At 43.4% G+C, this 16,269-nt stretch overlaps 2 protein-coding genes across 10 annotated transcripts in view; one reads left to right on the forward strand and one right to left on the reverse strand.

Annotated features, from left to right (window-relative positions):
- On the reverse strand, positions 1-11,395 carry n4bp2 (NEDD4 binding protein 2). Of its 2 annotated transcripts, none has more exons than XR_011243950.1 (16): positions 10,927-11,355; positions 8,512-9,508; positions 7,892-8,016; positions 7,607-7,695; positions 7,255-7,331; positions 7,021-7,161; positions 4,112-6,732; positions 3,186-3,271; positions 3,032-3,077; positions 2,514-2,711; positions 2,285-2,409; positions 1,890-2,016; positions 1,492-1,668; positions 1,103-1,271; positions 247-370; positions 1-152 (listed from the first exon to the last, which is right to left on the reverse strand). XR_011243950.1 is itself a non-coding variant. In XM_020100431.2 (16 exons), exons 1-16 carry the CDS (start codon positions 11,186-11,188, stop codon positions 107-109), a joined length of 5,436 nt encoding a protein of 1,811 aa, XP_019955990.2. In that variant the 5' UTR covers positions 11,189-11,395; the 3' UTR covers positions 1-106. The 2 variants fall into 2 exon arrangements, 1 of the variants encoding a protein (XP_019955990.2); XM_020100431.2 differs by having other exon boundaries at positions 2,514-2,737; positions 10,927-11,395.
- The window catches only part of pds5a (PDS5 cohesin associated factor A), a 21,426-nt gene continuing 16,528 nt past the window's right edge, over positions 11,372-16,269 (forward strand). For 3 of the 8 annotated variants that reach the window (XM_069530975.1, XM_020100414.2, XM_069530973.1), the window contains exons 1-2: positions 12,847-12,986; positions 13,915-14,067. In XM_069530975.1, coding sequence (XP_069387076.1) covers positions 13,954-14,067 — 114 coding nt within the window. In that variant the 5' untranslated portion in view covers positions 12,847-12,986; positions 13,915-13,953. Of the gene's footprint in view, positions 11,466-12,846; positions 12,987-13,080; positions 13,216-13,456; positions 13,662-13,752; positions 13,813-13,914; positions 14,068-16,269 lie in introns of those variants that run through there. The other 5 variants (XM_069530977.1, XM_020100416.2, XM_069530976.1 and 2 more) reach the window with 3 other exon arrangements.

The raw sequence follows: 16,269 nt of genomic DNA on the forward strand, positions 1-16,269 counted from the left end.
TGTGTGTGTGTGTGTGTGTGTGTGTGTGTGTGTGTGTGTGTGTGTGTGTGTGTGTGTGTCTTCCTTCATAGCAGCTTCAGACCAAATCCAATAAACCAGAGTCTTTTCACTTCAAAGAGACCAACATGAGACCTGGCTTTGGCTCCGTGAACCTATGAGATGAAGAGATAGCAGAAAAGGTGATGAACACATCACGTGTGTTTTGCGTGCTTGTGTGCATGCGCGCGTGCGTGCGTGTGTGTATACCTGTAGTGTTTGCTCGTTAGGTAGTCTATAACGGCGGGGCGGATGCGGGCCACGCCCCCCTGGCTGTGGTTCCCTCTTCCTGTGATAACAGAGAGCTGAGGTCGACACAGACCCTGCTCGCTCTCTACAAAGACAGAGGTGACAGAAGAAAACACACACACAAACACAGAATAAAGTTAACAATGGGAGTATACACAAATTTAGCTTAACGCAAACTTGGAAAGTGCTTGTTGGTTGTCCTGATTGTTCATATGGTTCAGATGTATATCATCTACCAGTCTCGACACATTCATTATACTCATTACACATTAAGTTCAGTTTACTTGTCATGAACTGGGAAATACAGGCTATATTATTACATCCTCTGTCTCTGGAGGAAGGTTTGTAAAGTTTAAATAAATAATCCTAATGATATGTTGGATTCAGCGTTTCTGGAGCTTGATCCATGGTAAAGGCAAAGCTCTAAACTATCACTATAAGTGATGGGTTTAGTCATTCATACACAGTGGACTGTAACATAAATTGTCTTTATTGCTTCATTTAGACAATAAGTACAGAAGTAGAGAGAGAGGAGAGAGATGAGATGGAAATTAAGAAAATAACTGTTTAAGGTGGTATGTTTATAAGATCCACATCTATTGTCTGTGTATTTTCTTTTGCACTGCTGCAACGATTAAATTAATCTGACAAAATTCAATTCAGTTGAAAGTGTTAAATATAATGTCGCTAGGTCCAAAAGAAAACTACGATTGTTACATTTAGCATCTAAAGGGCCTTCTGACAGGATGAATGGAAAGTTATGCCATTCGATAAACATAGTGCCAATACTAGGTATAAACATTATATTGCTAAATACCTGTGGTTTTGTCAAGTAAGACCTGGGCCAGATGCTCCAGGGCCTCGTCTACATGCAGCCCATGGAGGTCCAGGATGTTCCGGGGAAGCAGCGTCGAGTTGACCCTCTCAAAAATCTGAACCGCTGCACGGTGATTGGCCTCACGCATCCGCTGGCCATGCATGTGTCCCTGAGAAAAAGTTGAAGCAAATTGATAAATTCAAGATGAATAAATGACTAGATACAAATACAAAAAGAAGAAAAAAGAAAATCTGTTTAATAAAGTTAGAGACATTACATCTACTGCTAAATATGTTCCCCTACAGCTTTTACATAAGAACTCTAAAAATGCTTCACAGGTGAAAATACAGCTGAGAGCTAGAAAAAACATGAAAATAGGAGCCACTTGCCTGCTGTGCGTAAAACGAAGCCACTTCTCTGCGTCCTTGCTTGTAGGCCTCTGCGGCCTTGGCGAAACTCTCGAGCTGTCGGCTTCTCTGCAGACTGGCCTCAGCCCTGAAGTCGTCATATTCTGGGTCCTCCACATCCTGATAGTCAGGCACGGTCGACTGCAGGGGCTTTTGCCTCTGACAAATTGAAGGACAGAGTTACAATGAGGTATGGTGATTGCATCATGTAAATATATCTTGAAAGCATGTTTACGGCATTACAATTCAAAGATGAAGTGTTAAAAGGGAACAGATGGAGTTCAGATACCGACCTTTAAGAGATTATACATGACAATACATAGTAATTGCACATGAATGTGTGTGCTTGCTTGTTTGGCTCTGCTCGTGTGTGTGATTACCTTTTCCCTCTCCTTGCTGGCTGCTCTGTGGAGGTCAGAGCGAGGAGCCTCTGGGGCGACAACTGTCTTGACGGGTCCTTCGTCCAGTAGAGAGCGAAGAAACAGCTCAGTCTGTGTCAGGCTGTAACTACACAAGCAAGAACACACAGGAATTAGTCAGGAGCACGGTTCTCTCACATAAAACAAATATATTTTAACATTAGAAAAACAGGAACTGACCTTAGCGTATTATAGGAACAGTGTACATTAACTATCCTAACTAATGGCAATTTTCTAAGTTGTCCTATTAAATTCCTTTCAACTGTAGCATCCAGATCAATGTGCTGCTGATCTTCTGAGTAATGGTGGTTGGCGTGTGAAATAGCCACAGTCTTGAAGATATACTTGAGTCTTACTTGTGGTCTCTGAAGAGAACCAGGAGGAAATGCCTGTCAATGGCAGGGAAGAGGGAGAACAGTTTGTTCTCTTTCAACAAGGTGGCGCCATCACGCCGGTCAAGGTCTGAACGACTTTGTCTGGTCTGAAAGCAACAGGGTTAGAAAGCGGTAAGGATAAGTGTAACAGAGTAGAGCAAACCAGAATAGTATCATTAAAAAAAATAGGTAGAGCAGATATTAGCATTACCTTCTTCACATTCTCCTGCAAAGCCTGCTCCTCTTTAATGATATCTCTGAGAGAGACATGTGGACGGGACACGTTCCAGTGGTCCATGAACGGCATCTGACCACGGGACTCTGATTGATTGTTCAGTGATGTGTATCCATCAGCATTGGGGAGGAAATGTCCTCCGTGTGTTCGTTCTTGTTGCCCTGGTTCGGCCACCTGTGATTCACGACAGTGTACTGAACCTAAACATACAAAGGTCCACATTTCAGTTCCCTTAGAATAACCTAATAAACTAATACTTGTATTAATTTGTTTTATAGGGACAATACAGGCCAATGCAACAAATGCAGGGTGTACCTCAACCTCTCGCCCAATCATCTCATGTATTAAATGTCTCTTTGCTTTTACTTTGAAGCACACAGACATAGGTCTATGCTTTTCATATGAAATGTGCACTATAAATAGAAGTGAATTTCAGAACAAAGCGGAACAGCACTTGACTAAACATTTAAGTGTGTGTGACTGTGTGAACTTACTTTCCTGAAGCAAGTGGAATGAAAGAGTTGCTTGTCTCTGCTTTTCCTGTAAAAACATAATTTACAGTCAGATAAACCAATAAAAACCCCTTAAATCACATGAGGCAAATGTAACTATTAAACTATCAAGTAATCGCTGCGTTAAAAAACTCACCTGGATTGTTTCCTTCCACTTCTGGTGGAGCAGTTTAGCCAGATTCAGGTCCATCTGCACTGTATAGTCATCAGTAGAGCATGTTTCTGAATATAGTAAAGCAGAGAGGGCAGATGCATCAGCTCAGAAGTAGAGAAGGACATGGACAGTCATTTTTATTGGTTTAACATTCAGTGATATGGTACCAGATAAGGGATACAGACGGTTGCCTTTGTACAACAAGGGAGTCGTAAGACCTTGTTCATTTGAGGCAGTAAGGACCAGTGTGTAGGATTTATGGGCATCTAGGAGTGAGGCTGCAGATTGCAACCCCTCTTCTCAGCCTCCCTTTCCAAGCATGAGGGAGAAGGCTTAAGGCCACAGTTGCTTCTCCTTCGTGTGGTTTGTTTTGTTCATGATAACTTAAGGCTCAAGGTTTCATGAACAAAAACAAACAGGTCCTCTCTTGAGCCCATGTTTGGTTTGTCCATTATGAACTTCTGTAGAAAACATGGCAGGCTCTGTGGAAAAAGACAAACTCCCTATGTAGATATAAAGGGCAGATTCTGAATGAATGATAACATATATAGTTGTTTTTGGGTGATAATATAACTAATGAAAACATGATAATGAAGATAGTATTGTTGGTCCTTTACTATCTCTGAGTCCAACAGCTATCGAATGAAGGCAAATATTTTTGGGTTTCCGAAGCAGGATTTGATATCTGTTTATATCCATTTACCTGCGGGCAACCAAAGCTAAATTTTAATGGTCAAACTAGAAATGGAAATCAGAAAGCTTCTAAAATCCCTCACCTGCAGATTCTACAAATTCACATACAGAATCTCTTTATACAGTTTAGGTACTTCAAGACTTTAACTCTGTTTTTAGCAGTAGATGTCCTGCTTCAATTTTTTCTGTGTCAGTGAGTCCAGAGTGTTAGTTACCTGGATCTAAGCCCACAGGACCAAACAGTTCATTGAGCTGTAGGGCCACCTCGGTGGGTAGTTTCAGCTCCACACTTTGAATGTCCAGATGTCCCGTCGTTCTCTCCTCCACGTGCCTCCTTTCTGTACTTTCCTCCTTCCTCCACTTTTCCTCTCTCTCCATCTCCTCTAGCTCAGCCTGCAGCAGCCGGTGAACCTCGTCCATGCTGGCGATCTCATCCTCAATCACGGTCCTTGACTCTTCAATTATTACGCCATCATCTGAGCCCCAACCCCAAGCACCACCTTCTTGATCAGGTATTGAGATCAATTCGTGTTCAGTGTTGTCAATCTCTCTCGTGGCTTTATGCAGAACAAGTTCTCTCTCAGAATGTTTTTCAGAGTATGAGGTTGTATCAGTTTGATTTTCGTTTCTAACCGGAGCAGCTACACTTTCAAAACTTAATAATTCAGTGTTAGTGATGTTCTCATTTGAATCACTAACAGTCCCACATGTTGACTGCTGAGCCCCCTCCTCAAACCCAGCTTCTCTTTCCTTTGACAGATCTTCAGGGAGGTGCTCATCTAAGACATTAGGACAAAACGTGGTTTCTACATCGCCTAAACCTCCACACACAGCAGACGTGTTCTGGTAATCTTCACCCCATGCACCATCCTCCTGCCCCTCCTCCTCTTTAAAGAACCTCTCTCCAGAGTCTAGCAGAAGGTTCGTAGTCCACTCAAGATCCTGATGGCATTTGTCATAAAGATCTTCTAATGTATCAAAACTAACTAATTTAAAATGACGGCTTAGGATGCATAAGCTCTCAAGTCGATCTTGAGTTCCTCCAATCTCCTTCTCCTCCACTTGTGTGCCTTTCTCGTGCACCACACGGTAGAGTACCTCTTCCTGGCCGAAGGGTTGAACTGAAACAGCTGCAGGGGACTGCTCCGGCACAAAGCGATACGAGTCACCATAGAGGACTTTGAGGTGGTTGCATGCGGCGAGGACTGCATCGTCAGGGCTGGCTTGACGATTGAGACGCCACATAAGGGCAAAGTCTTGAGGTTCAGTCTGAGAGAAGCAGCCACTGTTTACTGGAGAAAGAGGAGGGGAAGGTGGCTGCGCTTGTGCCTCAGATTTGGACTCAGTGCATGGGTCAACGTTTGGTTTAAGTTTAAGGCTGGTGTCGAAGTTGGGATTTAAACTAGGATTGACATCTGTGTCTATAATACTCTGACTACTGTGTATAATCTGAGCTGGGGTATTGGGGGACTCAGGAGTATTCAACAAAGACCCAGGACAGTTTTGAGTGAAGGTGAGGGCGAGCTTGCACTGCTTCACCGACCTGCGACCCTGACGCTGCTTCCTCTCCTGACTGCCTCCGCTTAAAGTAGTGCCTTCTGCTTCCACAGAGCCCTCGCACATCAGACTCTGACACACCTCGCTAATATGGCTGCCATCGGCTTCAGATCCAGTCTCTCTACCATCCCTTGTGTCGCAGTTAGTGTCCATATCTCCAGGCTCTGTAACAACATCACCTTCAGTATTGTGGCTTCCTACTTCCTCCTGGCATATACTCGTCTGTGCAGTTTTGGAGATGACTAGTGAATCGGCAGTGACAGCTGAGGGAGGATGTGTAGCGTCATTACTCCCTCCTGCTGAACTACTTGCTTCCTTTCCAGGTTCAAGTTCCTCCCTTTTATCAGTGTTGGATTTCCTGACACTAGAAGAATCAGCTGCCTTCCAGGCTAACACACAGTCAGGCAGTTCACCCCTACTGTTCATGTTTTGCTCCTTTTCTTCACTTCCACTTGCCTCCGCTTCTTTCAGTAGTTCCTCTTCAGAGCTCAAAGAAAGGGAGGAAGAATGGGAAGAGCTGATCTGAACGGCATCACCTGTCTGCAGAAGATCAAGAACCTTCTGAAACTCTGTTATATCAGGTCCAGGTTGAACTTTTATTTGATTTTCATCAACCTCTTGAGGCACACCTTCATCTTTGTCCTTCTCATTTTGTTCTATAAGCCTTTCTCTCCTCCTCATTTGTCGCTGTTCAAGGGATCCTTCAGAAGGCCAGTCGCCTACAAAATCCAACATTTTAGGCATTCCCTTCGCTTCCTCATCCCTCCCAATATCAACTCCTCCTGCCTCCTCTTCCTTTGCCTCACTCTCTGATTGGTTAGTATCTTTCACCAGATCTGCAGGCTCCATCCTGTCAAACTCAGACCTCCTGCTCGGCCTTTCTCTCCGCACCCTCTGTCCAATAGACTCAGAGAAAGCCACAGGTATTTCATCCCCTCTGTGATCTTCATTCATCACTGATTCCACAATACAGTCGGGAATTCTCTGATCTGCTGTTGAATTATTTAGCTGTGACTGAGCATCCAGCTCAGAATCTAATTCCCCCAAATCCAAGTCATCATCCATTTTGGGGTTTTCTGTAGGTTTTCCAGCAGGCTGGAAATTGAGGGACTCAGTAGATTTGTGGCTGCTATCTTCCAGTTTTCCCCCCTCGCTAGAACGACCAATAGATGACACATCGGGGAGAGAGGAAAACAGCTGAGAGCGGGATTTCTTACACTCGTCAGTTAATCCAGGTTTCCCGACCAGATCAGGACAATTTGTTTCAGCAGACAACGGCCTAGAGAGAAAAAGAGGACAAAATTTCAATCAATCAATCAATAAGTAAATATCTAATACTAATACTGCATTTCTACAAATGTCTGTGATAACTGAAAGAATTATCTTGATGAATGTTTTTTAAAAACTGATTCATATAAGTCAGCAGTGTGCCAAGAGAGCTCTATTCTGCAGAAGTAATAATGTACGAGGAGAGATACATTTACAATGTTTTTATATTGACACAATTGCATATAGATGAGTTAAAAGTAGATTTGTATCAAGACAAACATGTATGGATGAAACTCACTGTGAGCTTTTGTTCTCCAGAAGGAGGCGCTCTTTCCACTCAGGCATGTGTGAACCCATAATAGAATGGACTGTAACGAAGCGCTCATATCCGTTGAGCATGCGGCGGATTGTTTCCACTGACACATTATGTGTAGTGCGCCTGTAGACAAAGTGAAACAAATACATAACGGGATGAACCTTTGTCAACAAAAAAACAAACCTATAGTTGATGTTTTCGACCAAAATCTGTCACCTCTCCAGTTCTCTGGGTTTGGTCTTCCACCAAGTGTCCGGCTCTCGGAACAGCACTTTATATCCATGTCTCAGTGCCTGGACAAATATGCAATGATATATGAACTGTGTTCAGAAACATTCCTCAAAACAAAAGTTGCCAAAATGATCACAAGGTAGATGTTATAAATATAACTTTCAAATTGTATTTAAAATTATAGAGGCAGTGTTTTTTTTTACAGGGTTGTCAGTCTGAGCAAAGCCTCAACCATTTACAGTGCCATGCATTAGCTGGATTAGCTCTTCTACAGCAGCAAAATTAATTACATGAGATTTGTTGCTGCACTTGATGGGTTACTGACGAGCAAACTCACCTGAACAACGTAGGGTCTCATCTCCCAGCCCTGCATGTTGGTATTGTCGATGATGATGGGGTTAGTGCCCCTCTCAAAAGCTTCTTTAGCTGTGCGATAACATTTCCATAAGAGACAACCCATGAGAAACAAAACATTTGTTGTTTTAATATAAGTGTGGTCAATCAGATTGCATTCATTGGGAAACAACAGCAATTAAAAAAGTCTTCAGAGGTCACGCAGGAGTGTTGACTTGCTACTGTTGCATAGCTTCTCATCAAATCTGTGTGTGTGTATGTTATTTACCTCGTTTGTGATTCCACTCGTGGGCCTCCCCCAGAGCAGTGGGGTCAAAGTTATATCCTCCAAGGCGGGTGAAGAAGTCGTCAGTGGTCAGTATAGCTCCACCAGGGTTATGCTCTAACAAGCCTCTGCAGAGAGAATGAGAGAAACACACACACACACACACACACACACACACACACACAGACACAGACACAGACACAGACACAGACAGACAGACAGACAGACAGACAGACAGAGAGAGAGAGAGAGAGAGATAGAGAGAGAGAGAGAAAGAAATTAAGCATTGGAACACAGGGTGTGATTGTTGCTTTACTATTAATCAATGGTAACGATGATATGATTGTCTTAGGAAGCCATTCTTTTAGAAACATTTTGAAGATGCACTGATTCATTTTCTCTAAGACTTTGCAGGAGTCAGTTGGAGTCAAATCAAAAGCGGCCACCGACAGCATGATGTCAAGCCAGGTGATTATATTTCAGTTAAGTGTTGTTTCTTGTCATGTGGAAAAGTCTCCACTCTGTGAGCTGTGACTGTGATACCTCTGCAAAGTGTGTTTTAAAGAACACACATTATTCGTGAGCACAGCGTAGTGTCATTATGAGAATCCCAACATTCTAACCTTGCCAAAGTTGACTTGCCAGATCCTGGAGCACCACGTAGCAGCACGAGCACCTTCCCTTCCAAACGAAGTCGACCGTGCTGGGCAGGGAGCTGTGGAGCAGCAGGCAGGGCCCAGGACTTTGGAATAGTTGCTGAAGGTTTGAGAGGTGCTTGACTGACAGAAGCATGACTCAGCCACGGAGAGGCATGCCTAGTTTGACTGGGCCATGTGGAGGATGTTTGAGCCACAGGAGTGATGAAAGTTGGGCCCTGGTTACTATGAATATGGGGAGAAAACACTGGTGCCTCCGGGTTCCAAGGTGATGACATGTAGCTGAGTGGCTCCCGATTAAACGTGTTCACCTTAGATCTTGCTCCTCCAACTACAACATCAGAGGGGGGGATCCCTGCCCTCTCGGACAGACCATGTGACGGCTCTTGTTTTTTATACACCTGGAAAGCTGATGGACGTCCTGAAGCTGCCAGGTCTAAAGGAGGTTTCAGCTTGTCCAAAGGTGTTTCTGTCAACAGATGTTTGAAATCCACCACTGCTGTTGACTGCTGCCCCTCCATGGTCTCCACATCCCAAGAGCTGAGCTGGTCGAGTGGCGAAGCAGACACCCGCTCCTCCAATCCTCCCTCTGTGCAGGGCTGCTCGGAAGAGGGCCCTCTGGATCTAGACTTTAGGCTGGACTGAAGCAGCTCAGGGAGGGGCTGCTGTGGAATCGGTGGTGGAGGGAAGGAGGAAAGAGGTACATCAGTGGACTTTGCAGTCAGTGTCTCTAGCTCCTGATCAAGTAGTAGATCCAGCTCCTCAGTCAGGAGGTTGGCTGAGGGAGGAGAGTAAGGCTGCTGTGGTGGTTTGGAGGAGTCCGGGTCTGGTCCAGGTTGAGGAAAGTGTTGGGGCCTGAGCAGGGCTGCAGCAGTGCGCTCAAAGCCAGAGACAGGAGGAGGAAAAGGGGCTGCACCTTCAGCAGCCACAGAGAGCTCCAAGAGGGAGTCCATTGCATTTTCAACTAGAACACAAACAGGGAAAACAAAAAAGTCCAGAAAAAAGAATTAACAGCCAGTTTTACTGTAATCATCCTTTACAACTTGTCATGCTTGATTATAAACTAGTTGATGGGAATTTATAACAAAAACTAACTAAATAATACTAAAGCTATAATCACAAAAGCAACATGATAGAGACTGAAATACAAAGGAATTTAAAAAGGTGCTAAACTATCAGGGAATTCTAAAACAGAGGTCATGTTCATCTATAAGAAGGACTATATATATTTTATATGCAAACTGAGTCAATTCTGAGTAGACATAGATATAACAGTTGTCCCCTATTCTGTTTGTGTTGGTATTCACCATAACAGTGAACAATAAAAGACCAAAAAACTACATAATATGGCCAATAAGATCGCTGGACGATAGTAAAATTCCATGATGATGATCTGCAGGTCCTGAGTTGCGAGGTAAGAACGGTAGATTAGTAGAGACATATAACACCCCCCCATACAGTGTGTACGAGCTGCTACCGTCAGGCAGACTCTACAGGGTGCCATCCTCGCAGATCATTTGTCACGGCCAGTATTGCACTGCTGAATCAGCTTGAAAAGGAAACCACTAGAAGCTCAGAGTGTGAAAATGCAGCACTTTACCATTCCATAATGTTGTGGGGTTTTTTAATGTTAAGTGTACTGGTCTGTGATTGAGTAGAGTTTCTTTATGGTGGTGGATGGTGTTGTGTATCATTGCTATCTTGTTATCTCCTGGTTGTCTGGTGTACACTGTATGGCACATGATGACATCTATCTATCTACCTCTAATGCATACCACTGTCATGTCTTTAAGGACACGAATGATGATGTCATTCAGTTCTAACTAAGCGTCAGAGCTACTTCACTATCACCCATGCTCAATAACATGGTACACCTTTAAGCCCCTTTAGAGTATTTAAGTCGATTGTATGTAGTAGTACTTTGTGCACATTTGTAAACTCCTGGAACTGAAGCTGTTCAGGCAGGTCTGTATCTTGTTTAAATGTTTGCTGTTGTGACCCCCCCAAGCTAAGTAAACATCAGGTCAGTCAGCAGTGGAGACAGCTTAGGACTGGTATCAGGAAAATGGCTTGAACTGATAATGATTTGATGACTGCTGATTGAAGTTTTTCCTGACTTGAGAAGTTTAACTTTAAGAAGCAACATGCACGAATGACAATCATAGTAGTTGGAGCAGCATGGATTGTTGTTTTCATAGCTTCTCTACACGTGGACAACATGTCAATAACACACATGGGACCTTTACTGTGCAGGGATCAACACTGTACACGGCTAACAGGCTACCTAGCTAACTGCTTAGCCAAGTAAAACCAAACCTAGCCGTGCCAAATTTCACACAGCAGGTTTGCACGTCCTGTTTTTACGTGTTTGTTTGCGGCTACCTTTAAAGTCGCACTCGGACAGCACGATGTAGATCACTTCTGGGTCCAGGTATGAAAACATATCCTGCATGTTTTTGACGATCTGCTCCTTGATGGTGGAGCCTGGCAGCGAGTCACCGGAAGAAAAGTTGTTCGCCATGGTGCCGTCGTACCCCAGAGGGAGTTGGTAATATCCCGCGTTGCTGTTGCCGAGGCTCCCCCCCTCTGACGGTCCTCCGGGGACTCTGGCCGGGCTTTGGCCGTTTTTCTTTCTCCGAGGCATTCCAGGCCCGAGCTGCCGCTGCCGGGTGCTGACATTAGAGGCTAACGGAGCTAACTAAGTAGCCGAGGAGCTACGAGACAGTGGCCCGGAGCTGAAAACATGCTCTTGAAGTGTGGGTGGAGTGATCACGCTGCTACAGCTGAAGGATATGCGTTCTAACAGCAGCACTCCAAGTGGCGGAGACACAAGATGTCCCACACGCAGCCCAGCACCGGCGATCCACACTGAGCTTTCAAAATAAAACACACGGCCTTCCCGACCAGTGTCTGACCTGCTGGTGAGTGAAAGTGTGGGTTTGTCTTTTGTTGCTTTAGATTTACTCTAGAAGGTTATTTATGAATTCAACTTCTGAGGAGGACAAGTGTACGAGCAGGTCCTGGTTGTACAAACATGAAAGAGTATCAGGGACAGGCAAAAAGGGAAAGATTTAAATTTGAGAATATAAAAAAACACATGACAAAAAAGTCAAAAATGTTAGTTACCAACGTTGATTTATATATGACTCCTTCCACAATTGTGTCATGTAGATGAAGTGAGGAAATTGATCTTCAGAGTTTTAGTTTTAGTAACAAGAGAATTATTACTCTTTTAGTGCATAATTGTGCAAACTGTAATAGCTGGGAATGTACAAATGCAAGTTTATCAATGGTTGCACCATACACTCCAAGGATGTCACGTTCTGGTAGTTTACATAGCTGTCAGTCGCGCCTGTCAATTTGATAGATCAGGGGATTTCCAATTAATTTTTTTTATTGTATTAAATGCAGACTGAAAATAAATCTTCCTGCTTTCATTTTCTTCTTTTGTTGAGCCTTAGTACTTGTCTGTGCAAACATCATTTTGCAAAATCACTGTCAGCCCAGAAGCGATAAATGTCAAGATCTGATGGACTGTTGCAAAAATGAAAAAACAAAATGGGAAATGTCAAATAAACAACTAAACCACAAAAATGATATGTATAGTAGTATTAGAGGTCATGATAAGAAATGAGATAAGATAAGACTTTATCAATCCTGACTGGAGTTCTTGTGCCAGATTGCTCCAAGATTACAGGATCAAACAATTCTAAAACATATAAGTGAAGATAAAAATTCAGTATATGGTAAATGACATAAAAATATAAAGTGAATACAGAGTAATGTTCTCTCTACAGAGGCCATCATGTTTTGTACAGTAGCCTAAACTGGACAAACTGCCTTTTGAGTTTCTATGACTCAGGCTGCCACAGGTTCTCTTTCACGTTTGGAAGGAGAGGGTGAGGTAAGGGATACTCAGCTGCAACATGCAACCTCACCCCTAGATGTCACTAAATTCTACACACTGAACCTTTAAGTGTTGCATGTTACTTATTATTACTTACTGATGCCTATTTTTGACTCGTGCTGCCACAATGTCCCAATTGTGGGACTAATAAAAGATCATCTTATCTTATGTGCAAGTTTCCCTTCATGTACAGGCCACAAACACAGGGTTTCATTCAAAAACAATGATAATGTGCAGTCACACAGAGTCATTACATTGAATAAGCAAAAAGGGGGGGTTGACAGGTTACGGGGGATAACTTATTTAAGAATAAATTCCTCAGTGAGCTGAAGAAACTAAACGATGAACGGCTACAGTGAAGGGGCTGTTTGTTCCTCCCGCCATGAACGTGGTGGTGCAGTACTCCTAAGAGACCGAGGGGGGCGCCCTGCACCAGGTCTTCCACAGACAGCACTGACTGAACGGACAGAGCTTTGTGCCGAAAACTAAAGCCAACCTGTGTCAGACTAATGAATTAACACGGCCCACTTCAGAGGTAAATACCGGCGGGGAGACGCCGGGGGAACGGTTCGGGCGCGTTCGGCTGCACTTGTGTGTCTGGGAACCGGTTAATTCCTGCATTTGCTGCGTTGTTGTAAAAACCCTCCGTGGGGGCAAGTTGGTGGTGAGAGGAGGGTTCAGGGCGACGGTAGCAGCAGCAGCCCTTCTCAGCCTGGGAACTAGCGGCGGAGCGATGCGTTGAAGTTGAGAAAAGACCGTAACAAGTAAATAAGCGTCGTTTTTAAACTTTACAAAGTAGTTGCGTGGGTCGAGCAGCTCGGGAACTGACCACGAGCACGGCGACGCGAGGCAGCGGTCGTTAGATACTTCACTTCCTCTGTGATTGTGTGTAGCTGGAGATGTGATGGGTACCAGAGTAGTTTGAGGCCTAAGCTAAGCGGAGTGGGCTAGCTGGTTAGCTCGCACGGCTAACGTGCATTAGCCGCTCGCCGCTAACACGACTTCCTTCCCGCAAAATGTTAGCCGTTAGCCAACAATGTTTGCACTGCAGCCAGCTAGCTTGTTTGATAACCCGTGTGACAGTAGACACACACCGGCGGGTCCAAAGTGGTTTTACAACAACTAAGCAGTTTAAATGCACATCAGGTTAGCGAAATGACAGCGGAGCTCGTTTCTGTGGCCACACGGTGTTTGATTTGAGACATTTACGGTAAATATGGAGCTGATGTTTAGCTGGGAGAATTTTAGCATATAAGCTAATAATATGTACAGTGTTGGTTTAATGGACGCTCTCTGTTTAGGAAGTTTTCCGGATCAGGATATCGTTGAATGTTGACTCGCGGTTTGGCCCATTTTACTGGGTAAACATTGGTGATTGGTAAATGAGAATGGTGCTTAAAACGAGGTTTTTTGGTAAGTGCGGGTAGCATGGTTGTGTTGAACTTTTGTTTTCCGACCCATAGAGGCCAGTAGAAGACCGTGTGGATTGTACATCAACAAGCATGGAGTTCCCGCAACAGCAGAAACCGGCGGGGGACGGAAAGATCACCTACCCTCCTGGAGTAAAAGAGATCACGGATAAAATCAGCAACGATGAGATGGTCAAGCGATTGAAGGTATGTTGATGAGGTTTCTTGCTCTCACCATAGGTTTACTCAAAGCCCACACGCCTGATCTATCAGTGTCCAGCCCCTGGCACTGTACCAAACCCCGCTAACTTTGTCAATTATACGGTATTAAGTCATAAAAGGGCCCCAGGCTTATGGTAGCCTGCTTTTCCATTCCTCTGCTTTCTATCAGTCTGCACAGCAACACTCAGAATCACATTATCACTAAAACAGTATTATGTTATCCAACATGAGTTTGACATGATTCACAACAAGAAATAGAAGCCTCCATAAGTCAAAGGCTGGAAAAATGGTCTTTCCCAAAATGTGATGTAAAAACAATAAGCAATCATTGAACAGTTGAGCTACTTTTACTACATGATATCAAAACAATGACTCACAAGGAGATATGGAAGGAAACATGTACAGTCTAGGAGTTGATGATATATACTATTGTTGAACTCAAGTAGTAAGAGGAGGACTAAAATCAGTTAAGTGCGTAACATATTTAGAGGTAGAATCTAAAAAATGAGTGAGCAGAGAAAATATGACCAGGTCATGACTAGGTCATGCGGGGGGTGATGAATCATATGTTATGGCCTATACAGTCATCAGATCTTAATCCAATTGGAAAACCTAAAGGAGTTTGTTTATTGAAAATTCACTAAAATGTTGACAAAATGCCCCATGAAGCTAACTCCAGGTCCAGCGCCCTAAATTCAATCTGCACCAAAGCCACTGTGTTCTTCCTTGGCTAACACACCCACCTGATTACATAAAATTCGCTTGTTCGTTTTTGCGTCATTCATATGACAAACAAGTGAGTAGGCCAACTTTATCAGCTGATATTTGCTAATTCCAGGTATATTGTTTTTTGCACGTGTTGTCAGATGTGCACTGTTACAATATTCTCAGCAGTGTTTGCTGCACGTTAAGCAGAATAACATGACAGCTGAGCAGGTCATAGTCAAGAGGTGTCATCACGTTAAGTTGCTAACTAGTTTGTGGAAACTTAACTATTGAAAATTTCAGATTTTTTTCCACTGCACAAAATCAGTACCTGCATATGTCCATATTCCTATGAATTGTGATATAGACATCAACCATATCATCCAACCCTTCTCTAGATTATAAAAAAGTATTTATTCATACATTCAGCAGTTACAGAGGAACTTTACTATTCATTTCAAATTGTCTTTCTGGGCTTCTGTATAGCTTACTTAGTTGGGAAATGTCTTGCTATCTCTATCTTTTAGCTGCTAAATGCTCCACTATTTTTATCAGCTCGGCCCTGTTCAGACCTGGTGTTATCATTTGTCTTGAGTTTTCCAACCACAAATGGACAGCTCTCAGTATAAGTGTGCATGCACCTGAGACAAATTGAGGACGCATTTGAGATCAGATCAGTCAGACAACATATCGAGGTGGTCTGTGACACATGAGAAGACATTGGCTAGACACACCTGTCCTGAGAGATCTGATCACACCTGTCCAGCATTAAGTACGTGTGTTCACATCTGCCATTCAAATGTGTCTCCTGTGACCGCTTGTTATTGGAACTCGCTTCCCTGCTCTACATGCAAATTAACACGTATATCATTTGTGTTAGTTAAAACCACTGTAGTGTGCCAGTCTGAGTTTACAGATATGTCCGGTGTGTGTGTAGAGTCACTAGAGACTGAATGAATCACGTGCAGATGTGCCAATTTAAGGAAAATATTGATCATTATGTGTTTTGTATTGTTACTGATACAATTGACCACAGGCCCATCTGTATTGAAGGACCAATTAAAAATGGCATTGTTTGGTCTTTGTGTACAGAAATTACATACATGCTTATTTGCATACAGAGCAGGGAAGCAAGATCTGATCACTAGTGTTCACTAAAGATGCATTCTAATGCCAGCTTTAAACAGATGAACCAAGAGCTGACCAGATCTCTCAATACGCATTTTAATACCACTTCGGAACATGGACCCGTTCTCCAACTACTGTATGTCCTTTGGCCATTTAATGCTGGCAAGACAGTTTACAATGTGTTCACTTGAAATACTGACACTATGAAAGTGATGAGAGTGAACCAGCTCAGAGGGGAACTGTAGAATAAGGTGATAATTCTCTCCAAGTTAATTTACCATACCTAAGTTGGTCTATTGTGCACATAGGACATTTGTCATGTCTGTCTGTCCAAAGAAGAGGAATCCCTCCTCT

This window comes from Paralichthys olivaceus, chromosome 8 (assembly GCF_024713975.1).
Source record: "Paralichthys olivaceus isolate ysfri-2021 chromosome 8, ASM2471397v2, whole genome shotgun sequence".
Lineage (NCBI taxonomy): Eukaryota > Metazoa > Chordata > Actinopteri > Pleuronectiformes > Paralichthyidae > Paralichthys > Paralichthys olivaceus.

Bases quoted from the DNA above. Each gene is read 5' to 3' on its own strand.
- n4bp2 (XM_020100431.2), bottom strand. From the start codon at position 11,188: ATGCCTCGGAGAAAGAAAAACGGCCAAAGCCCGGCCAGAGTCCCCGGA. The intron at 6,733-7,020 runs GTGAGTTTCATC...TTTTCTCTCTAG, and splicing joins CTGGAGAACAAAAGCTCACA to GCCGTTGTCTGCTGAAACAA. The intron at 153-246 runs GTATACACACAC...TTCATCTCATAG, and splicing joins CTAACGAGCAAACACTACAG to GTTCACGGAGCCAAAGCCAG.